The 24,291-nt window shown below is 41.1% G+C and overlaps 1 protein-coding gene across 5 annotated transcripts in view; it reads left to right on the top strand.

The window, feature by feature from the left end:
* Positions 1–24,291, top strand: part of PCCA (propionyl-CoA carboxylase subunit alpha) — a 394,194-nt gene that overhangs the window by 323,608 nt on the left and 46,295 nt on the right. For 4 of the 5 annotated variants that reach the window (XM_073894336.1, XM_025874636.2, XM_073894337.1 and 1 more), the window contains one exon: positions 416–469. The exons of the other annotated variant lie outside the window; for it this stretch is intronic. In XM_073894336.1, coding sequence (XP_073750437.1) covers positions 416–469 — 54 coding nt within the window. The remainder of the gene's footprint in view (positions 1–415; positions 470–24,291) is intronic. 5 annotated transcript variants of the gene reach the window in all.

The following is a 24,291-nucleotide window of genomic DNA, read 5'->3' as shown; positions in this document are numbered from 1 at the left end:
GCTAATGAAAAGCTGTGACATTTGGTGTGTTCTTAGGCAACCTGTACTAGCCCAGGAAGTGTGAGGACCAGGAAGTCCCTAGAGCAGTTGCGGGTTTTCTGCGGAGAACTGCCAAACTGTGCTAATCTACTTCCTATCTCTGGATTTGCACGTTCTGGACATTTCATGTTCAATGGAATCATATAATACGAGGTCCTTTGTGACGGCCTTCTGTTGTTGCATGTGTCAGTACTGCATTCTTTTTATAGCCGAATAGTCCCTTATATGAATATATCATATTTTGTTTATCCATGTACCAGTTGGTGGACATTTAGGTTATTTGGCTATTAGGAATAATGCTGCTACGGACATTCATGTACACATTTTTGTGTGGATGTGAATTTATTCTATACTTTTTTTTTTTTCCCTTTCCCAGTGTCTTTCTCGAGAAGCAGGTGGAAACATGAGCATTCAGTTTCTTGGTACAGTGGTAAGTATGAAAGGATTATTATTTTGTATATTCACTTAACAGAGAAAAAAGTGTTCAGCTAGCTTTAGCCTATGTATTTGAACTTGTCTTCATCATGGTTTTGTTTTGTTATTAAATGACATATGTTTGTATAAGAAATGCCTTCTTTAATGTGCTCAAGAAGTTTCCATGATAGAATAATTTTAGCGATTTCCTATTAGAGAGAAAATAATTTTTTTAATTATTTGCACTTTGTTGAACATTTTAAGTGCTTTTTTTCTGCCTGTTTTTTTAATAAAAATAAGAAACATTATTTAAGATGCTTTTGAACGTAGTGACCTTGATTTTTTTTTTTTTCCTGTCGGTTTTGCTTATAACTTTCTCTATTAGGTCCTTTTGAGTACACATTTCTAAGGAAACTGAGTCATAGTTTTGTATCTTGATTTTTTTTTTCACGTAAGATCCTATTAATCATTTTCCATATTGCTAGAAAATATTTATCAGCATCATTTTAATGGAACTGTGTTTAACATTCTGATGAGTAGATGTGACATATTTCCTTATCCATGAATCTCAGTTTTTAGGTATTTAAGTTATCCCTCATTTTTGCCATTATGAATGGTGTTCTAGTGAACAACTTCATGGGTTTTGCTTTCTTGATGTTTTGAATTATTTTCAAACATGGATATTTTTAAAAATGTATAAGATATATTTCATTCTAAGTGGAATGAAAACCATGAATAATTTTATGGTTTAGTATATGTTACCAGTTACTTCATATCTCTTTTGAATGCCCTTTATCACGTTTTAGAACACTACTTTGCACTCTCACTAGTAGTGATTACAATTTTCAAAATTATTTAACTTTATCTGGTGAAAAGATATTTACTTTACAGTTATTATTTTTCCTTTAATGTAAAAGTAATGATCATAATGATCATGCCAATGAGGTATGCTCAAACAATAAGGTAGCTTATTGTTTTAATTAGCATTTCTCTGTGTCATGAACATTTCTCCATGTATTCATTTACTAGGTATCATTTAAAATCTGTGAAATGTCTGTTCGTGTTTTTTGGGTACCTTGTTCAGATTGTGAATTCACATTGGGTATTTCTGTTTGCTCAGTGAGTTTATTGAGAATATCAGAGGAAAGGCCTGTGGCTTGGATCAAAAGAGTAGTGATTTGTAGCCATTGAGGTAGGAAGCACATTAATATGTGCACTTACAGTTTACATATGTATAAAGGCACAGTCAAGTTTATGTATTGCAGTATATATGGTAGTATATGCATAGGCACTTGACTGATGTCACATAAATTTTAAGTGTTGCACCTGAGATTTATAGTTATTTTTGTTTTTCTGATGAATAAGTTATTCCTTGCTTTTTTTTTAATTTAAAATTTTAAATATTATTTCAGTGCATGTCCTAAGAAATTGTATTAGGGTTCTCCAAAGAAAGAGAACCAGCAGGATGTGTGAGTGTTGGGGCACGGGGGGGGGGGACCAAAATCTGCACAGTTAGACCAGGAAATAGTTGGAGTTCAAGTCCAAAGACCATGTACTTGCAGTATTCCTTCTTGCTTGGGAGGTCAGTCCTTTTTCTTCATTTGATTGAATTATGCCCACCCAGATTATATGGGGGGTAATTTGCTTTACCCAAGCTCTACTGATTTAAATGTTAGTCTGAAAAATGCCTTTATAGAAACATCTAGAATAATGTTTGGCCAAACATCTGGATACTGTGGCCTAGCCAGATTGACACATAAAAATTCACCATCACAGAAGTATACACATCCCATCCCCTAGAGGCATTTACATTATTATTGACATGCGGGGACACCTTGGAGATATTGTGGGTTTGGTTCCAGACCAGGGCAAGAGAGCCTGTGTTGCAGTAAAGTGAATCAAATGAATTTTTTGGTTTCCCAGTGCATATAAAAGTTAGGTTTACACTACAGTGTAGTCTTTTAAGTATGCAAAGCATTATGTCTAAAAAACAACGCACGTACCTTAATTTAAAAATACTGTATAGCTCGGGGCGCCTGGCTGGCTCAATCAGAAGAGCATGTGACTCGATTTCAGGGTTGTGAGTTGGAGCTCCACCTTGGGTGTAGAGATTACCAAAAATAAATAAATAAGTAAACTATTAAAAAAATAAAAATACTATATTGCTATAAAATGCTAATCATCATCTGAGCTTTCAGTGAGTTATAATCGCTGATCACAGGTCACAATAATACAGTAATAATAAAATACAGTCATAATGTAAAAGTTTGAAATACTGTAAGAATTACCAAAATGTGACATGGAGACAGGAAATGAGCAAATGCTGTTGGAAAAATGGCACCGATAGATGCAGGGTTGCCACAAACTTTCAGTCTGTAAAAAAAAAAAAACAAAAAACCCACTGTATCTGCAACACACAATGAAGCGAAGCCCAAAAGAACGTGGCGTGCCTGCGTTCTTCCAGAAATAGAATTATAGATCTTTTCATGCAACAGTAAGTCATGGGTACTTCCGTGTCTGCACTTATATCTCTCCTTGGATTCTAATCGAGTTCACTGGGTTCATGTATTGAAAACTGAGTTCTCGATAGGCAAAACCCACAAACAGAACAAAGCGTTTCTCTCGCAGTTTTTTCCTATCTTGGAAAATGGCTATGCCAGCTAAAACCTTGTGCTCTCCTTACTTCCTCTCAGCAGCCTGTCTTCCCACCTCTGCTCCTGCTCCTTAGCCTACTGTTCATTTAATGGTTAGCGTGATCCTTTAAAAATGTCAGTCTAAGTCAGTTGGCCTTGTTACTTTTCTTCAGACGTGTTGGGCACATACCTCAGGAGCTCCTCATCTGCCTCTCCTCTGCCAGGACTGTCTGCCCCCAGACACCTGCACAGAAGTTTCCCGCACTTTCTTCAAGCCTTTACACAACAGCCACCGCCTCAGGGACGGCTTCCTGGTCACACCGTTTAAAAGTTTGACCACCTTTCCTCCTCTTTGTTCTTTTTCTTCAGCAGTTATCACTATTTGACATACTTTCATGTTTGACATATTTTACTTTTTTAAAACTTGTTTATTGGGCGCCTGAGTGGCTCATTTGATTAAGTGACCACCTTCAGCTCAGGTCATGATCCTGGAGTCCCGGGATCGAGTCCCACATCGGACTCCCTGCTCGGCGGGGAGTCTGCTTCTCCCTCTGACCCTCCCGCCTCTCATGCTCTCTCTCTCTCTCTCTCTCTCTCTCATTCTCTCTCTCAAATAAATAAATAAATAAAATCTTAAAAAAAAAAAAACCAAACTTGTTTATTGTCCGTCTTTCCCACTTGAATGACCTAAGGTCCGTGAGCGCAGGGCTCTTGCCCGTTGTGTTCACTGTTCTCACCCAGCACCCAGAGCAGGGCCTTGGGTCCCGGGGGCACTCAGTGAATGCTTGTCGAGTGAATTAATGACATTGACAAGCGCGGGACCCAAGGATTAGACTTAAAAAAGAAAAAGAAAACAAATGCAGAAACAAACGGGGAAAAGGAAAAGCGTAGGGGCCTTAGCAATGAGTCCGTCTTCCTCAGAAAAGACAGCTCGTTTTGCCCAGGGGTTCACAGCTAGTTGGTGGGCAGAGCAAACAAGGGGGCTCCGGTTTCTCTGCTTTTTCTTTTTATCCACTCAGGCTCCTAAAATATGGTAGGAAACACACACACATACACACACACACACACACACACACACACACACACAGCGGACCTGTGTATGGAGCTGATGCCGCCCCCCTCCCCAACATAGGTGACTTGCTGACAAATCCCAGAGATTTGTCCACACCGTTTATACAGTTTGTACAGAGAAGGAGTGTCACTGTCTAGAGTCACTTCCAAGTACTTTAGAAGTCTGCATCACAGCAGTTGGGATGGCCACTGTGGTTTGTTACAAGGCATTTTTCTGTGTGTACTATTAGCCATAATCGAGAGAAAGGAAAGGTTTTGAGATAGCGGGACTCTGTTAGGACAGGTGTGGAGTAATTTCTAGCTAGTGTGTGCTGCTTTGATCCTAATTTTCTAAAGAGATTCAGTTTCCAAAGCTTTCAGTCAGGAAGAGCGCTAGCAGGTCATACGGTAAAGGTAAGACTTCCCAAATACACTCTGTGAGAATACTTGTAGAGTTTTCCATACAAGTTGGCTTTTGAATATTGTCAAACATGACATTCAGTGTTCAAAGAGGAATTTAAGTTTAGACTAAGAGGGACTTCTGTTGCATCAATAAAGTTCAGAAATGTTATTTCAGTTCAGAGAAGGTACAGACTTCAAAATAAGTAATTTAATTAGTTTTTGACACACTTCAAACTTTAAAAAACTACCATTTTGTTATTTCTCAATAAAATAAGTCTCATTATTAAAATTAGATTTTGCTGGCTATATATAGAAATGTTATAAATATGCTATAGAATGTTATATATATGCTATAGAAAATGTTATAAATATGCTTTACATATTTGTAATATGTGTAAAATAACATTTATAAAATATTTGTCAGTTATAAAGAGTAATGATAAAACAAAGACCTGTATACCCACCAGAGGTTTTCTAAAAAAACACAAAAGTCATCATTACCTCCAAGGTTTACTGTGTATTCTTTCTCCATCCTATCTATCAGACATCCTTTCTCCCCCCTGCACAGAGAACTTCTTCCTAATTTTTATCATTCCTTTTCTTTATAATTTTTCCACGTAAATGCATCCTTAAATATCAAGCAGTTAAGCTTTGCATGCTTTTAAGCTTGACATGCATGGGATTATATTCTGTAATTGTGTATGACTTGGTTATTTGGCTCCGTGCTGTTTGTGAGGTCCACCTCTACTGTTGCTGGCCCCCTGGGTGGTCTCTGGTGTCTTTTCTCTAATTCCATGCTGCTCTAAGCATTTATGCACATGAGCAAACGTATCCTGATTGCATCTCTGCTGTCGTTTCGTTAGGGTTGATCTGCATTGAGTGTGTAGTGAATGCATTCACTTTGTTCCACATTCTCCAGTACCTGATATTATCAGACTTGTTCATTTTTGCCAGTGTCAGTAGTGTCCCCATTGTGGTTTTAATTAACATCCTGATCATTAAGGAAGTAGAACATATTTTTCTGCATTTATTGGCCATTTATGTTTATTGACCATTGAGTCTGCTCCTCCGTAAAGTACCTCTTCAAGCCTTCTGCCCATCTTTCTGTGGAGTGAGACTGTATACATGCATGAGTTTAGTCTCTTTATGTCATTTGCATTTTTGATAAGGCATGGAGGATTGGGTCGGACAACATGACTAATTCTGACGAGGAGCTGTGAATGGAAGTGACTATCAAGAACTGTGGAGGGTCTGAGATTTTACCCTACTTGAAGCTGACAAATTAACCCGCTATAGTCATGGATGCTGGTAGAAGGGACAAGACTCCAGGGTCAGAGATGAAGGATGGTTTATTACAGCAATAGCAGTAGCCAGAATATCATTAGTTTTGCACCATTTCCCTGAGCTCCATTTCCCACAGGGTGGTGTGAAGAGGGCAGAAGGACACCTGCTCACACAGTGGGTTGTGTTACAGTAGAAGAACCTGAGTTTAGTTCAGAACCCCGAGCCTCTGTATGGGCAGTGAGCATGCCTTCCCTTTGTTCCGAGGGAGACACTGTCTCTGTCTTTGTATAGCAAACAGCCTTGAAAAAATAGTCTAGAGCAAAGGACAGTCAGTGCTTTGCTCACAAGAAGTAGAAGAGAAGCATGAGAGACCCATGGAGAATTGTCTGCTTACAGTGATGTCTTCACTTCTGGTCAGGGACAGCCAAGAGGAGGTGTGAGCTCTCTAGGTCCCTACCATGTCCACTTGGGGAACTACATGCCTGGTTGTTGAGTCCCTAGAGCATGGGTCCCTGGGGAAGGTTGGAGCTTGGGAATTGTCCCCCTGACCTTCCGTGGACTGAGATTTCAATGTTACTTCTGAAGCACAACCTAGCTTATCCTAACACCCATCAGGTCATGATCTCAGGGTCCTGGGATCGAGTCCCATGTCAGGCTCCCTGCTCAGCAGGGAACCTGCTTCTCCCCCAGCCCCTCCCCACTGCTCATGCTCGCTCTCTCTCTCCCTCTCAAATAAATAAATGAAATCTTTTAAAAAATTAAGTAATATTTTTATATAATGAAAAGCAAACTCCTCTGAATTAGTAGAAGGCACTGAGATGAAATTTTTGCCTCTATGATTCAGAGGAGCATATTTGACTTGAATGTACATACAAATTTTAACCTTTAGTATCTATCAGTTTCATTACCATCCCAGTAGGTAGGATATAGGACTGTATTTGTTTCCAACAAATTGCCACAAACCGGGTAGCTTCAAACAACAGAATTGTGTTCTAAGAGTTTAGGAGATGAGAAATCTGAAATCAGGGAGTGGGCAGGGTTGGCTCCTTCTGGAGGCTCTCCAGGGAATCGGTTTCATGCCTCTCCCCCAGCTTCCGGTGGTTGGGGCACCTCTCCCCCAGCTTCCGGTGGTTGGGGCACCTCTCCCCCAGCTTCCAGTGGTTGGGGCACCTCTCCCCCAGCTTCCGGTGGTTGGGGCACTCTCTCCCAGCTTCCGGTGGTTGGGGCAGTACTTGCTGTTTCTTGGCTTGTAGCTGCATCATTCCAGTCTCTGCTTCTGTCCTCACATGGTTTTCTTCCCCAGGTCTGTGTATATTCAGTCACAGCAACCTAAGCACACCAGTCATTGGATTTAGGGCCCACCCTTATATAGTAAGACCTCTTCTTAGTTAATTACATTTGCAAAGACCCTCTTTACAAATGAGGTCACATTCTGAAATATCAGCTGGGCATGAATTTTTGGATCGCAGCATTCAACCCAGTACACACTCTACATAGGTAGGCATGAAAGCGTATTTCACATATATGAAGAGTTGAAAACTAACTCAGTTAATTTACCTAAAAGTATATTTTATAAACAGAGCATCATTCCTTATTAATACCTGACCTGAGTACTGCCATTTATTTTCCCAAGGATTTTCTTACCTGTTAACATCATACTCAAACATGCAGGAACACCGGTGAAGGGTATGCCTATCTTCAGAAGACAAAGTGAGCCCTAGGCAGTTTAAGTGACTGTTCTGTGCTAACAGCTGGTAGAAACAGGATGCAAAATCAGGTCTCTCTGACTTTCAAGTGAAGCTGTTCACCATCAGAGTGCCTTAAGAACAAATCACTTTACTGTGTGATCCAGTTATTGCCATAACTGCTAAGGATGACTGTTCTAGTTCAGACCACTGTGACAGAATACCATAGAGTGGGTGGTTTAAACAGCAGACATTTATTTCTAACAGTTCTGGAGGCTGATGAGTTCAGGATCGAGGTGCCAGCAGATTTGGGTCCTGGTGAGGGCCCTCTTCCGGGCTTGCAAGTGCCCACCTGATAGCTGTATTCTCACACGACAGAGAGTGCTGGTCTTTCTTCTCTTTTTTTATTTTTTTAAAGTTTTCATTTTAATTCCAGTTAATTAACATACAGTGTTAGATTAGTTTCAGGTGTACAATATAGTGGTTCATCTTTCTTCTCTTTTATAAGTGAGGGCCCCACTCTCTTGACCTCATCTAAACCTAACCACCTCCCGAAGGACCCGCGTCCGTATAACATTATATTGGGGGTTGTTAGAGCTTAGGTGAGGGATACAAACATAATCCATAATATACACCATAGATACCAATATAGTTGGTAAGCTACATATCCCAGAATTTTTCCAAGATATATGTGCCTATTTCAAATTGTAAGTCTTCTGAGTTTTGTTTTGTGTGCATGTTTTTTGGAGAAGCTGTGAGTTTGTGCACATCAGGTAGTATAAGTTCACAAAGAAATGGAAGACATCCAGTGTTCTACTTAAACCAGAATTACTTACTTGAACTATGCTTTACAATAAGGATGAATATTTTCTTACTGCTTTTAATGCAGAAGTTACCATTTTTATTCCAAAGTTTTGTTTTGTAATCATTGTTTAATTTTTAAAGTACCATTATTTTTTTAAATATTATAATATCAAGTCAAATGTATCTCACCAAGACTGTTTTTTTTTTCTTGTGAAAACAATGCATATTGCCCCAAAGCAAAAATAAGCTTAGTACAATAAACAGCTTCTTTATAGCTGCACTATTGGCATTTACCCAAGGACTCTTGAGGAACTATCAAATTATATGTTTCTGAGGCTTAGCCAGAGATCTTAATGAAACCAAATCATGCTGAAGTTCTTAAAGCTAATTTAAATCTCAAATTGTACATTTTAAATTAAGTTTTTATTGATAATAAATATACTTTATTTCTTATTATCCTTGAAAGCTTGAGTGATAATATCAGTAGAATAAACATGTTTTACAAAGATTTACCATTAAGAATGCTATTAATATGACCCTTGATATGCTAGCACAATTAGATTTCAAAGTAAGCGTTTACGAAGTAACAGCGATTAATGACAACCATCGAAAACAATTTTGAACTCCATCAGTTTAACTCAGGAGGGTAAACTTAATATGATAATTCATCTAGTTGAATTGTATCAACTTAGCAGGAAAGTATGTAAATATGTGACCCTTACCTAGTTTCTAAATGGATGCTGTGCTGATAGATTTATCAGTTCCATTAAAGAACTTTGGGGAACTTTGGAATTTCAGCAATTGTTCCCTTGGAGGCTGAAAACCCAACCTGATCTCATACTGGGACCATTCTGGTCTGCATATTTCCATAATTTGCCTTTGCTGCTAATATGACAGCAAGACACAAATAACTGTTTCTAATAATATCAGATGGAGTTGTGGAGGACAGCATTTTAATGTAGTAAAAGACCTCCCCGTGGGGTTGTTATTGCTACTATAGAACAGCAGCTACACAGTTGCAACTGTAGTCTCTTAATTGATTCGTTTAATTAGCGAGAGCTGAAGCTTAGGCTGTATCTTGTCATCTGATATGATAGAATCCAAAATCTGCATTATTCATATTTATAGATGTAGAAACATCATCAAGAAGCTCTCATTCTTCTGAAAACTCACATATGGATATTGAATTTTGATAGAGTAAACTCCCATTTGTTTGAACTCCAAATAATCGGAAAATGAAAAGAACTGTGTTTGTTATTGTTTTTCTAAGTACTCTTGAGAAGTAAATGATGTCATCCAGTTTGAGGTTATTATTGTCTTCCAAAAATAAACTTCCAGGGAATTTGTTCAGTCTTGTATACCTTACGAATTCGGAAGCAGCCTCTCTATTTACATCGTGTCTGACTCCTGTAATCTCCATGTGCCGTTTCTCCCTTCTGTAGCCCATCCCTTTCTCTTAATATGTATTAGTGGAGTTTGGGAGTGAATGATGACTTATTGGGGTTTCTGGCATGTTTGCCCGTGTCCCAGCCTGCCTTTGCAGCCACCCCAAGTGCTACTGGCTTAGGCTTTCCACTCGTGCCTGCTCCTTGACTGAATTGCGCCCAGGGGCTTTGCTCACCCCGCCCAGCTGCACCACTCCGGATTTCCTTGGATGGGGAAAACTGGGGGAAGATGGCAAGCGTCTGGCATCAAACCCCAGAGCCTTCAGCAGAGGGCCGCTTCCACCCCACCCACACAGGGCTCTATCCCCGCTGGGTCACATTCTCTTTATTCCTGATCCTTTTCCTGTCCACCCATAGGAATCAGATGGAGGCCACAGAGTAGACGTTCTGTGGAGGGTTGATGAGCCAGTCTCTCTGTTCTTTTTTCTTTTTTTCTTTTTTTTTTTTTTTAAGAGCGGGAGAGACAAAGGCGGGGGAGGGGCAGCGGGAGAGGGATAATCTTAAGCAGGCTCCACGCCCAGCGCAGAGCTTGCCTTGGGGCTGAGATCATGACCTGAGCTGAAATCAGGAGTCCCACCCTTAACCCACTGAGCCACCCATGTGCCCCCCAAGTCTCGCTGTTGTTTAGATACATTTTACAATACTAAGAAAAAGTAATTCTGTAGCATTCTGTCTTGCCGTTTCCCCACATATGCAAAAGTTTCAGCCAAAATGTCACTAAAATAAGATTTTAGAAAATGGGCTTTAAATGCAGTCTTGCTCTTGAACATTGTTTTTGTGGTAACATGTGTTCTGTGTACCATGTAACCAACCCAAGAACAAACCTTTGGGAGGTAACTAAGTTTTACTTTTCTAGCCTTTGGAAATTGGCATGCTGTATATAATATGAAAGTGCAATTATTAATATCCCCTTGTGTGATGCATTTTGCACAAAACTTTTAAAGACATCACATACTGTGTGCTATACTACGTGCTAGGAAGCGTACTGGATGATGTGATTTGGTCTCTGCCCTTAAGCAGTATGCTGGCTCCGGGTAAACACAGACAAACCGGTATCATGAGTACATGGTTAAGTGCCGAGTTGGGTTATGTACAGGCTGATAGAGCAGCTGAGGAAATCATAGATCTGTAAGCTTTCTTTCTTTTTCTGATACAGAAACTGAGACCGTATGTCCAGAAGCTATGCTCTGTGATGATAGTAGAGCAAGCAAAGGAAATAGGACAGATGAAGGTACGGCGGCTTGAGGGTGCCCACATATTTAAGGAAGAGAAAGTTGCCTGGTGAGGGTGGCAGGCCGGTGGCCAAGTTCTGTATGGCAGGTGAAGCTAGAGTGGTGGGAGCTAGATGAGGCAGAGCCATGCCAGGGAGATGGGACACTGTTCTCTAGACCTTGAAGTATTTGAAAGAAGAGAGGTGTCGGTTGGTTTTGTGCTGATTTTAAAGAGAACTGTGGGAGCAAATGAAGAAGAGGGTGCATTTGAGAGCCTCCTTGAGGACCCAGGGTCCAGTTATATGTATTAGGCCGAGCTGATGATGGTTCTGAGATTTCCAGATGGGATAACTGATACAATTACTTGAGGGGAAAAAAACAGGAAGAGGAGAAGAATTATACCAGAGAAAAGGTGGGATAGGTAATGAGTTGGATTTTTGACGGTTTTAAGTTTGAAATGCCAGGGAGACATCTCTGATGTCAGGGACATTTCGAGTCCTGAAATGAGGGAAAGGATGAAGGGCGAGCACGTAACTTGGCGCTTGGTCAACGTGCAGAGGTGAGATCTGAGGCCTGTGGTAGCTGAGACTGCCCACAGGGATGGGACGGTGAAGAAGGAGAGGAAAGGCCCAGATCAGAGGCCCCTGGGGAATGTCCACATCTGAGGAGGAGGTTCTGAGTCTCTCTAATATCATTGTTAAAATGACATTACCTATTGTCCAAGTCATTTATATTATATGCGGCTATTAGGAGCCAATTTAGTGTAACCTCCGTCATGATTTCACAGTATCCTAGGGTGTCACTAATTACTTCAAAGTATCTCAAAATCCTGCTGCCATCTGCCAGAGATCCTTAAAATAAAATTAATTTTAATGAATAACATCACGCCTTATATTTGTATGATGCTTTAGGGTTTTAGAATGTTTATTTGACTCCATTCACTTTCTAAGACAGACAAGCCATATAGCACCGTAGACTTCATTGTAATAATAAGGCACCCAGCACTCTGAAATGTCAATTAAAAATATTTGCGGGGCGCCTGGGTGGCTCAGTTGGTTAAGCGACTGCCTTCGGCTCAGGTCATGATCCTGGAGTCCCGGGATCGAGTCCCGCATTGGGCTCCCTGCTGAGCAGGGAGTCTGCTTCTCCCTCTGACCCTCCCCCCTCTCATGTGCTCGCTCGCTCTCATTCTCTCAAATAAATAAAATCTTTAAAAAAGAATATTTGCAACTACTGAGTTACATGTTCACAAGAAATTTCCAGAAACCACTACCAGGATGTTAGTGGATATTGGGGTGGGCTGGGGTAAGGGGTGGAATGCTAAGTAAAGCTTGATTCCCTGAGTCTGAATCTCCTGCTTACCAGCTTTGTGAATTTGAGCAAGTTACTTAACCTCTGTGGTCCTCAGTATTTTTTATCAGCAGAACATCTACTTTTATGGAAGTGGTGAGGATTGAATAAGAGAGTGTTTCTGAAATGCCTAGAAACGATAGGTGCTTGACATATAGTAGCTCAACTCTTATTATAACCCCCTCCCTAAATATTTAATACACTTTCCATTTGCTTCGTTTTGCCTTGCATTTTTTCCCTCCTTTTTCTTGTTTGCTTGGAGACATGCTATTATCCGAATTTGTACTCTCCATTGAGATCATACTTGGTGCTCAGTCTGCAGAAAGATTCAGAAGGAAAATATTTCTCTTTTATATGGAAAGTCTAATTATTGTTCTTAGGTTTGTGACCATTAACCTCTCACAGTTAATGTACTAATTGTCATTTAATGCTAAATATAAAGCATGTATTTAAACCTGCACCTGTGGCAGCCAGATGCTTAAGAACATCCACTTCCTTGAAGGGTGAGGATGTTTATCCCTAACAGTCTTGACTGGGGAGATCTGGAGTTTGGAAGACAAAATACTTCTGGTAACATCATTATTTTATGATGGTGCTCATGGGCTTTCTTTCTTAGACTGGCCCCACTTGGAAGGGCTGCTGTTTGGGGTAGGCCCTCTAAGGCCACTGTGGCGTAGTGCTGTATATTGCTGCTTCCGTATTTATAAATTCTTTGATCGTTGCTGTTGAACTTACAGTGAGAATAATTCGGGAATGGCAGTTCTTTTCTCATAGAATCAAAGTCTGTCAGTGGTTGTCAAACTTGAGGTGATAAGAATCACCGGGAAAGCTTGCTAAAAATGCAGATTCCCAGGCTCCATTCTCGGCAAAGGTTATCCCCTAGGTCCCAGTGAGACTTACAGATCTGCATTTGTAGAAATCAGCTTAAAATACACCAGGACTAGGATTTAGAATCTGTTTTGACACTTAATGGTAGAATTAGTTTCTAGTTTAGGAAATGAATACCCAAAACACATTAAATTACTGGTGTTATGAGTTAAGCATAAGAGTGATATTCTGGATGTTTCTTATTATAATGAGGGTAGGAAAAACATTTGATTATTTGAGTTGATTAGTGTATACATTCATAATACATATATTTTTTTAAACAGGGAGGGACACAGTAGGCCCTGAAGTATAATTAAATCCATAGTATCAACTGTATCTCTTAAATTTTATAACCATTGGACAGTGATCTTTTTTCTTTTCTTTTTTTTTTAATAAGTAGACTCTATGCCCTGCGTAGAGCCCTGTGTGGGGCTCGGACTCACAACCCTGAGATCAAGACTCAGATGCTTAACTGACTGAGCCACCCGGGCGCCTCACACAGTGATCATTTTTATTTTTGGCCTAGAGCGGGATTTTTCAACCTTGGCGGTAATGACATTTGGAACCAAATAATTCCTTGCTCTAGGAGACTGTGCTGCGCTTTATGGGATGTTTAGCAGCGTTGCTGGCCTCTGTCCACTAGATGCCAGAGCGCCTCTCCAGATAGAACCACCCAAGTTGTCTCCAGACATTGCCAAATGGCCCTGGGGGTGGGAAGGGGGCAGAATCTCCCCCACCCCAACACCCAGTTGAGAACCACTGGCTTAAACTATGTGTAACAGTTGGGGTTTCAGAGTTTTCTTTCCCATTTCACTAAGGATAATGTTACAGAGACGAAATCTCTAGAACAGGGGCGCCTGGGTGGCTCAGTCGTTAAGTGAAGTGTCTGCTTTCGGCTCAGGTCCTGATCCGAGGGTCCTGGGATCGAGCCCCACGTCAGGCCCCCTGCTCTGAGGGAAGCCTGCTTCTCCCTCTCCCACTCCCTCTGCTTGTGTTTCCTCTCTTGCTTTGTCTCTGTCAAATAAATAAATAAAATCTTAAAAAAAAAAATCTTTAGAACAGATTGTGATACTCTTCAGTGGCCTGAAGCTTACACAACGTTACATCCTGACCTACTCAAATGTCTTATGCAGAGAAAATGACAACCCACTTTAGCTAACTTCGGGTGTGATTTGCTTGAGTGACATTTTTAACCAGTAGCTGTGGGGGTGGGTACAAGGGTTACTCCTTCCTTAGTCTTCCTAGTATTGTATCCTAACCTAGATCTGCCACAGACGGCTGTTCATGGAAGTTCTGGTTTGTGTAATTGCATTCTATTTATTTGGGTCCTTTGTTTGTTTGTTTGTTTGTTTTTACCATTTACCAAGAACAGTTCCCCAAAGACCCTCACATGCTGAGTCAGCAGGGAGAGCATCCAGTGACGATCGTATCTCAGAAGATACTGCTCTTTGTTTGGTCCTCCATTTTGTTAAAGTCCTGTAATCTTCCCGGTGAGAGACGTCAGATAGAGTGTTACAGCACCACCTCACAATGACCTCTGCAAAGAGCAGTTCTTATTCTTTTCTGGCTAGCATTTAATGGCATAGCTTTGTAACACTTGTGGCACTTTACCCCCACGTGTGGGAAGTACATGGTGGAGTGCCAGGCAAGACGTGTGACTGTCCTACCCAAGACGGTAGGTCAGATGTGTGTTTCTGAGGTGGGGCCTTTCCCGAGCTGGCCTACATTTCATATGGTGTAAATTCTCCAGATTGTGGGGGACAGCTCAGGTGATTACTAAGGTATCAGTGTTAATTACCCTGGGCAATTACCAAGCATCAGGGGACATGTGAAACTGTGAAGTGCCCTTGTTTGGAATAGAATCCCTGCCTGATTTCAGGGCAGGGAAGTGATTAGTGCACAAGCTTTCACAGGTACCCTGAGTATACACCATGTCCTGGAGTTCACCCAACCCTCTCCTGTCTCAGCTGCTCAGTAAACCAGACCAAGGACACAGTGTGCCTGACACTTCACACGTACCACCTCATTCAGTGCCCACAACTGTTTGAGATCATCAGCAGAAACCCCACTTTACAGATGAGGTCATGCCTCCATTGTAAAATTATAGAAAGTAAGTGCTTTGCTCAGCATGGCTCATATGCTAAGGGCAGTGATAGGATTCAAACCCAGATCTGCTGACAGAGCCTTGGTTTGCTTCACACTGGCATCTGGGTCATTAGGATTTAGGTCATCTTAGTGGCCCTTTGCACATCCTTATTACTCCTGACTGGCTGGCAAAGAAGAGCTAGCTTTGGTAGGAGCAGGGCCTGCGGGGGGCGGGGGAGGGGAGGTATACAAATCCTCCTCTTCTGTGTTCGAACTTAGGGACCGGCCACTTAATGGGGTAGAGCGTTAACGGTTCAGGTTCCTCTGCTTCCTTGCGTGAGTTATTTTGTGTTCAGGGAGGGAATGTTCTTTTTTACAAAAGGTAATGTTTATCCAAGTAATCATTCCAGATATTAAAAATAGATTAAAACTGCAATTTGATTTAAAGTCTTTCAATTAGAATGTGAGAAAACCTTAGCTGATGTTTAGGGTGATTAGGTTGTGGAATACCTGCTAAAGTGTGTTGTGAGAGATTAATTGTTCTTATTCAAGTATTTAACCCTTCTGCGCCCTCCACTGCTTTATTCAACCAAAGTGTGAGCCCCCTTGAAGGATTTTAGGAATAACGGGGGTAGTTTTTGAAATAGAAGTGCTCAACGGTATTTTGCGGTATCGCAAATCTAGACTAGTGGTTTTCAGCCCTGGACGATTTTGCTTCTCAGGGGACACTTGGCAGTGTCCGGAGACGTTTTGGTTGTTGTAAGTGGTGAGCTGCTCCTGGAATCCAGTGGGTAGATTTCCTAAAACTTCTAGCAAGCATCACCAGGGATATTTCTGAATATCCTGCTGTAAACGAGGCAGCCCCTACAGGAGAATTATCCAACCTAAAATCTCGGTTGTGCCAAAGTTGAGAGTCTGAGTCTAGACAATAATTATGGAAGGGCATGTAAGTACCTGTGACCATCTCCCCAACCTTTCACAAAGCTGTCTGATGCTCTGCAAACTTAGGTGTCCCCTGGATAAGTAGTTCACAGCTGTCCCACCCTATTCATTCTGGATTACCTCACCCAGCCTTAATTTGTAAATTGAAGGAACAGCTGGTGTCTTGATCATATTCAGAAAGAATTGGGCTGCATGTCCATATATGTCCCATGTATCGTTTTTGTGATCTTGCCCTAACTTGATGACTCTCTGTCTACGCATTTGCATCTTCACAGACTTTAGACCAACATGTCATTCCTCTAAATGGAATTTTCTCTTAATCAGTGTCTGCAGTTAGGATCCAAAGGACTTTGATATTGTTTTCTTCTGTTCTTGATTGTATCTACATTTCATTTCAAAAAAACGAACATTTTTACATTTCAGGCTTGTCCATCAGAGTTTTCCTGTTGCATCATCTCTGTTCATACCGCAGCTCCTCGGAGTAAAAGATCAATTAGATGTTGTGGTATCAATTTATCAATTTGTTGAAAATAAACCTATATAAATACATGCTGTGTTCTCCATGTGTGCATGCAGCGTGTGGAAGCTTGCCATAAAGCCCGTGTCTTCCTCACGGCAGCTCTTGTGGTTTGAAGGCAGGGTTGTGAGCCGGTGAGAGCGGTCCCCAGGCGGGAGCTCCTTTGCCTTGCACCTCCGGGCCCGCACGCTGTGGGGCCTGCATTCTGGCCTTCAGGGGTTCTGCAGATCTGCTCTTGCCTTGGCAGGGTGTTCTGAAATGTACCTGCGGGTTTTTAATTTATGGAGGTAATTGAGTGCCGATGCAGAGGTTAATGCCATTGAAAGAATTACTTATATTTCCCAAGACGAGGGGGCACCCCACGCCACGCGGGGCCACTGGAAAAGCACCAGGGTTTGTCACAAGGCAAAAAGGAGCCACGGGGAAAGCATGGACCAGAGCGTTTATTGGGGTTTCCACAGGCAGGCAGGGTAGGGCAGGGTAAATGATTTAAGACTGCTAGTTTGAACGTCAGTGGGCTTTGGGCTTTAGGGGGTGGTCTCTAGCTGTCTGACACCTGGCCCTGGGATGATTTAGGGCAGGGGAAATAATAGCTTGGTGTGTGAGCTAGATAAAAGGAGTGGTTAGCTTGCATAGGAAAGGCATGCTTCCAAGTTCTTCACTATCTTTGGGAAGAGTTAACCAGCCCTGGGAAGGGCCGTCTCTCCCCAAATATATAAGGCCTCCTAGAGGTCAGAACGGTGTAAGAAATAGGAGGGAAAAAAATACCATGATGAATACACAGAGAACCTGGAAATAATCCAGTCCAAGGGAACTGACCTACGGTAACTAAACAATCCAAGGGAACTGACCTACGGTAACTGACCTACGGTAACAAAGACTGGCATCTAATCCAGAATATGTGTTTATTAATTTGAGGTGAGGATTTTTTTTTCTTTTTTTTTTTTTAAGGTGAGGAATATTTCTTCCCGTGACCAAATCTTAAAGTCTCTTCTCTGGAACATCAGCTGAATGGTGGTATCAGAATAATTAGGAAGGCCTGTTAGGCAGAATTATTTCAAAACTGGTCTTGGTCATCAGGGCAAAGAGAGACCTAGTATTCCTATGCTATCCCAGAATCTGGTGAATCACTCTTTCAGCAGGAACACCCTTCAGTGTCCACGTCTTTGTCTCCTGTGCGCCTCAGGGCTGTTGACCATCTTCCCACCGGGCTTGTGCCGTTGACCAGGCTGTAGCGACTGAAACTGTGGTCATGAACCCAAACTATAGAACCATAGTCTTGCTTCCCTTACGCTGACACACAGATCCCTTTGTGGGAATTGTGAGGTGTCCCCAAACTCTTTGGTGATGCGCTTTCACAGATGGTTAGTTCTAGCACTTCTGTGTGGAGCTTTACACACGCAGCTCTCAGAAATTCCTAAGAATTTTCCATGTCCTAGGTAAGCAGCCCCCTCTCCCCACCCAGGGAGTACATGTACTCAGAAGAAACATTTCATGGAAAGAGCCCTGAGAGATCTCATGTTAGCCCCAGTAATGTTTTAAACTGATTGTGTGACCTTCCCAAACCTCTGTTTTCTTTGTTGTACAATGAAAGGTTGGGGTTCGTGACCCCTGAGGTCTTCCCCAGCCCTGGCCTGCTCTGAGAATGATTACATTTGTCACAATATGGGGTGTGCTTCGCTCCAGTAGCAACACATCACACGTGCAACTTATTATCATTGTCTTTTGATTTTCTTGAGTTTTTCAGCCTCATTTGGGGAAACAGCACTAGCTTATTGCACAGTGATACTCTGTCCTGTCACTTAATTTCGGGGGACAGCACATTGTGCTGGCACAGGCTCAGTGCTAATAATCAAGATTATATGTTCTGCTTACTGTGACTTTTTTGTGGTTTCTGGGGAAAAAAATGCAGATGCTTTTCAATTATTCTAAAGGAATTTTGATTAACCCCCTGGGTAGACTTCTCTGTACCACCTGCCACGGAGAAGCGAGTTTTATTGAACAGAAGGTATAGAATTGAATTGCTCATATTTGTTTTCTTTCTGGTGCCTATAGCATTATTTCAAACTAAAGCATTTTAATAAATATTTAATAAATATCTGTCTAAAATAGGTTGAAACTGTTAGAAACTAAACCTTTTGTTCTTCAATTTCAAATGCAAATAAGCTAATTTGACTTTTAAGTGGAATCTTCAAATTAAAGACTCATTTTTCTTTTATGTATGTAAAAAGTAATCTTTGACTGATATGGTTGGTGTCCTGCTTACTTCATATTCCAAGTACCAGCGCTTGCAAATGATTTGTTATGTTTGTTGCGGAGTCGCTGTGTTTGTTTTTCTTGTCGCTATTATGCGTGCTTACTACTTGCCTCTCTTGTATCCCCATTTTTACCTTTTGCCTGTGGCCAGAAGATGTCAAGTGCTTGATTTATAGAGCATTTTCAAATGGCTGACTCTCAGGCCTTTTAAAAAAAGTTTTATTGAAGGGCGCCTGGCTGGCTCAGTCAGTGGAGCGTTCGTTCGAATCTTGATCATGGGGTCGTGAGTTTGAGCCCCACGTTGGATGTAGAGTTGACTTTAAAAAAAAAAAGTATTATTGAGGTGTAATTCACCTTCTACACAGGTCACCCATTTAAAGTGTACAAATCAGTGGTTTTTCGTCTGTTCACAGGGCTGTGCAACCCTTAGTCTATTTGAGAGCATTTTCATCACCCCACAAAGAAGCCCCTTTCCCTTGAGGAGACAATCCCCCATTCTCCTTCAACCCTGCCAGCCCCCGGCAGCCACAGTCTTTCTACCTGTGTATGTTTGCTTATTCTGGACATTGCATATAAACAAAAACACGTATGTGATCTTTTGTGACTGGCTTCTTTCACTTGGCATCATGTTCTCAGAGGCTTCTCTCTCTTGTACCTTCCAGTAGCTCATTCACTTCTTGCCAGATAGCATTCCAGTGTATACAGTTTGTGTATCCATTCCTCAGGATGGATGTCGGATTGTTTCTTTTTAGCTATTATAAATAACGCTGCCCTGAACATTCCTGCACATGTTTTCGTGTGGACATATGTCTTCATTTTTTCTGAGCGGACACCTACAAGAGGGAATTCTGAGTCATATGGCAACTCTATGTTTAACTTTTTGAGGAACTGCCAGGCTGTTTTCCCAAGCACCTGCACCATCTTACATTCCCACCAGCAAAATGTGAGTCATTTATTTTCTCCACATCCTTGCCAGCATGTCCATATAGTTTTTGTTTTTGAGGTGTAATTGACATAGAGCACTATGTTAGTTTCAGGTATTCAATATTTGTATGTATTGTGAAATGATCACCACAAGAAGTCTAGTTAACATCCGATGTGTCTCTTTTTGATTTCTAGCCACCTAGCAGGTGTAAAGGTAGGACTCATTTTTAAATAATCTCTGTGTAGGATTCCTTCTTTTCTCTAGAACTCCTAATTCAAAAATAGCCCAAATGGTGTATTAGTGTTGTGTTTTGGTTTGTTTTTTAAAAAACAAACTTAACCCTAATGAAACAACAAAGCACATATATTTTAATTATTGTGTATTTTCTATTGCATTGTTGTCTCTTCCTTCTGCAAATAAAATGTTTTTGATATTAAGCAAGCGGTTCCTTTCATCTCCTGAGGCTTTTTTTTTTTTTTTTAATGGTAGCACATACTGTGCAGGAAGGTCATTACATAGAGAGGAAAAAAGAATAATCAGCATTGAAGAGAAAGTTAATGCTGTTTGTATAATTTTTTAATAGGTATCTTGTAACATTTTGAGATTTAAACCAACTAATATTTTTTGCACATTACTGGGCAGTTTCTTTTTGTTGCCTGTGAATTGATATTTTGCTTTGGGAACTAAGATAGTGAAAATACCAAGCTTCAAATACTTTGATTCCTTAGTCATTTAATACCTTAGTCATTTAGGTAGTAATTCTGTTCTGTAGACCACCTACATGTGTTTGTAAGGGATATAATAACTGACACTGTATTTAATTAGCACTAATATTGTGTAGAAGGAAAAACATATTAAGTATCTTTACGAGTCACTAGTTCAGAATTAGCAGAAGCTGGGAAGAAAAAGTCCTTGTCTACGCACCACTGTTATTTTGCCTAGCCATGGAAGTTTGTGGTTCATTTGTTCATTCATTCAGCAAGTATTTGTTGGGTGCATATTCTGTGCCAAACAATGTTCCAGGTCCTGGGGAAATGGACCCATTGATAGAGGACAGAGTATAAATCATAAGTAAGTATCCAGAGGCAACCAGCTGATGTATACAAATATAACAAGCTGATGTAGTGAGTCCTGATCTTCCTCCACTTAGGACGGGGGTTATGTGTTGATAAACGCATCATCAGTTGAAAATATCGTACATGGAAAATGCACTTAATACACCTAACCTTCTGAACACCATAGCTTAGCCTGGCCTACATTAAGTGAGCTCAGAACGCTTACGTTAATCTACATTTGGGCAAAATCATCTAACACAAGGCTTGTTTTATAATAAAGTGTTGACCATCTCACATAATTTATTGAATGCTATCCTGAAAGTGAAAGAGTGGCCATATGGGGGCAGAAGGGTTGTCAGCATATGGTTGTGTACCCTTGTGATCGGACGGCCGACTGGGAGCTGTGCTACCACTGGCCAGCATCACCAGAGAGGACCGCACCACCTCTCGCCACCCTGGGAAGGATCCAGATTCACATTCAAAGTGTGGTTTCTACTGAATGCATAGCCACTTTCAGGCCATCATAAATTCAAAAAATTGCATGGGACCATCATAGGTCAGGAATTGTCTGTATAAATTCATATGCCCACAAAATCACCTTTCTTAGCTTCTCATAGCAGAACGGAAGGACACTGAGGTCAGTTCTCTGAGTTCCCGGGTGAGGGTGGGGGCCGGAAGTTGAATAAGGGGAAAGGTGAAGAGTGGATTCTGAAGTTTGTCCCTTTATTCTCCCTTTTTTAAAGTAAAAGCCATGTTTTGGTTTTGTGGTCTTAAGTCTCTTTCCACAAATGGAAAGATCTTTCTTCCTTTCTTGAATGTCTTTCGGGTTTTATAGTTATTACTTCAATTATGTATTTCCCACCTGTTTGTATACAGAAAACAATTTGCTTGTTGATAATGGGGGAGGTCCTGCATGTCGGGGGCTGGGGGGATCTAGGAAACCTCTCTATTTTCCACCTCATTTTGCTTGAACTGAAAAAGCTTCTAAAACATAAAGTCTGTTTTTTAAAAAACATAATTTACAGAGTAATGCCTAATGGCACCTGCTTTAAAGTCAGGCAGACACTTATTTATTGGCTGTTTGATCTTAGCCTTACTTACTCTAAGCCCAGTTTCCTGATTTGTAAGATGAGAGCAATAATTCCATCTATTCTGAGAATTAAGTGAGAGAATGCATGTGTGCCACTTACACAATTCTTGGCACAAAGCAGTCACTCAATAAACTTAACCAGTACGGTGGAAATATATTTTACATCAAGGACTAAACTTTTATTTGCCTTCATGAGCCATGATCCTGCGAACTTTCTAGTTGCCATGGTGGTTTCCTAAGGACAACTAATACAGCTCTGGAGACTCTAACTCAGTGCGACTTTCTCTGTTTCTTCGTTCTATTAATGAACATTTCTGTACCACTCTGTCTTTTCCCTTGAAATATCTAACTTGTGGATGCCTCAGATAAGCTGTCAGTGGGGTAGAGCCTTCCTGCAGCAGGCATGGTGGAGAACGGAGGTGGCTGTGGTGGAGAGCAGGGTGGGGGGGGCGGTGGTGAAGGGGAAGGGAGAAACCAGGGAGATGCAGAATCAAAGAGTTTGTTTTCTTACTGGGAATGACTCAAGCTTGCTTTTAGGCTGAAGACAAGGAGCCAGTGGAGAGGAAAACAGAGTATAATTGATGAAGCAGGGTCACAGTAGATAAAGGGAGGAGTAGAGAACAGGCCAAGGGTTCAAGTGCAATGTCTAATGGTGAACAGGAAGAGCACTGCCTCCCTCCCTTGGCTAGGGGGACGGAGCTAAGGATGGGTGCAAACTGAGGAAAACTGGTAGGGGTGGTAGGCTGTCTAGGGAGCCCAGGGGGGCTTTTTTCCTTTGTGAAAGTGTTCATCCATTTAGTAAGAGTTATTCTGTTGACATAACAAGCTTTTCTATTTCAAAAGACCAGTGTGAGCACAAGTTTATTCCATCTTACACTCTTGAGAGTGAAAATTCATATTATTTTTAAAGCTGTATACCTTAGGTGCTATTATATGTTTATTATCTAATGTTCAAAAAAGTGACTAAATTATCCAAATTTGACTTTGTACTATCATCATACTTGGCTTACTCAACACTCAACATCCCTGAAGGTCAGCAAGAGATGAATCTGCCCTAGACTGGTCTTTTCCTGCATTCATCACTTAAAAAAAAAAAAAAGGAAAAAAAAAAGAAAAGAAAGAAAGAACAGTGAGAACAAGCCATTTTTTACTTTTATAATTTTTAATCCATCATTAAAAGTTCAACTTGCTTTATGATCTAAAGAAATATCTAAGTCTTTATATTAGGAACAAAAGTGAGCCTTTCAGGAAAAAGGGAGGAGAGCTTAATCTGCATTAGCCCTTTGATGTATTTCTAGATTTTGAAAAGCTTCCCGCCGTTCCCAGCCACACTGAGACAGACCCAGTCATATGTCCAGCAATGACACTGTCCTTTCTCTTCTCAGCACACACCAAGCTAGAGAGTGGGCCTTTCGGGAATGAGCCAGACTTCTGCCATCAGCGGCCTGTTACCAGGGCTGGTGGCCCGTGGGGAGTTTCACTGCTCATCATTAGACTTCTGGGGGAAGACTCTTAAGTTCATGCTTGGTTTGGAAACCTAAACCATATCACCCTTTGCTCTTCTTTGGAACATTTCTTTCAAATGTGACTGTCACCGGTGGATTCAGGGGACTTTACTGAGTGAGCAGTGGGAGAATGCTTGCTGAAGAAAAGCCTATCAGTCTGTAGCTATGAAGTAGGGGTTGCAGTAGATGTTTGCTTTTAAAAAATAAAAAATGAAACCCCATTGTGTGAATTCTTGCCAGTTTTACTCCATTGATTTCATTTCTTGTAACCTAGTTTTCAACTTTGGAGAAGTTGTTGAACTTTATATAGCAACTTCTTGAGAAGCACGCTTTCTTATGTTGTGTGGTAGAAAGTGATGAGTTGGTGTCTCTTTTTAATGCTCTTTCTCTTCATGGACATTTTTTTTTTGCCAGAAAGAGTGCTTCGTGCCAGCTACTTTCATAGATGGAGGAAAACAATCTGGGTTTCAGTTTCACAAAAGGAAAAACAAAACCTCAGAGGAAAAGGAAACAATTCGTTAGCAGTGGGCCACTGTGCAGAGAAGGATAACCTGCCTTCAAAGATTTTTGTTTCGAGCGCTGTAATATAATGTTTAATAAATAGTTTACTTCAAAGGACCTCACTACAAGAAAATAGGCAGCTTTCCTGCTATTCTTGTTCCCTGGTTCAGTTTTACTATAAGTAGCTCATATCCGGTCCTCTGTGGTCTCAGGTGGTCGTTTGTGTTTATG

Source organism: Callorhinus ursinus, unplaced genomic scaffold (assembly GCF_003265705.2).
Source record: "Callorhinus ursinus isolate GAN/ISIS: 27379988/994484 unplaced genomic scaffold, GSC_fseal_2.0 scaffold7, whole genome shotgun sequence".
NCBI classification, from domain to species: domain Eukaryota; kingdom Metazoa; phylum Chordata; class Mammalia; order Carnivora; family Otariidae; genus Callorhinus; species Callorhinus ursinus.
Note: the sequence above shows the minus strand (reverse complement) of the source record. Positions and strands in the feature narration are given on the sequence as shown.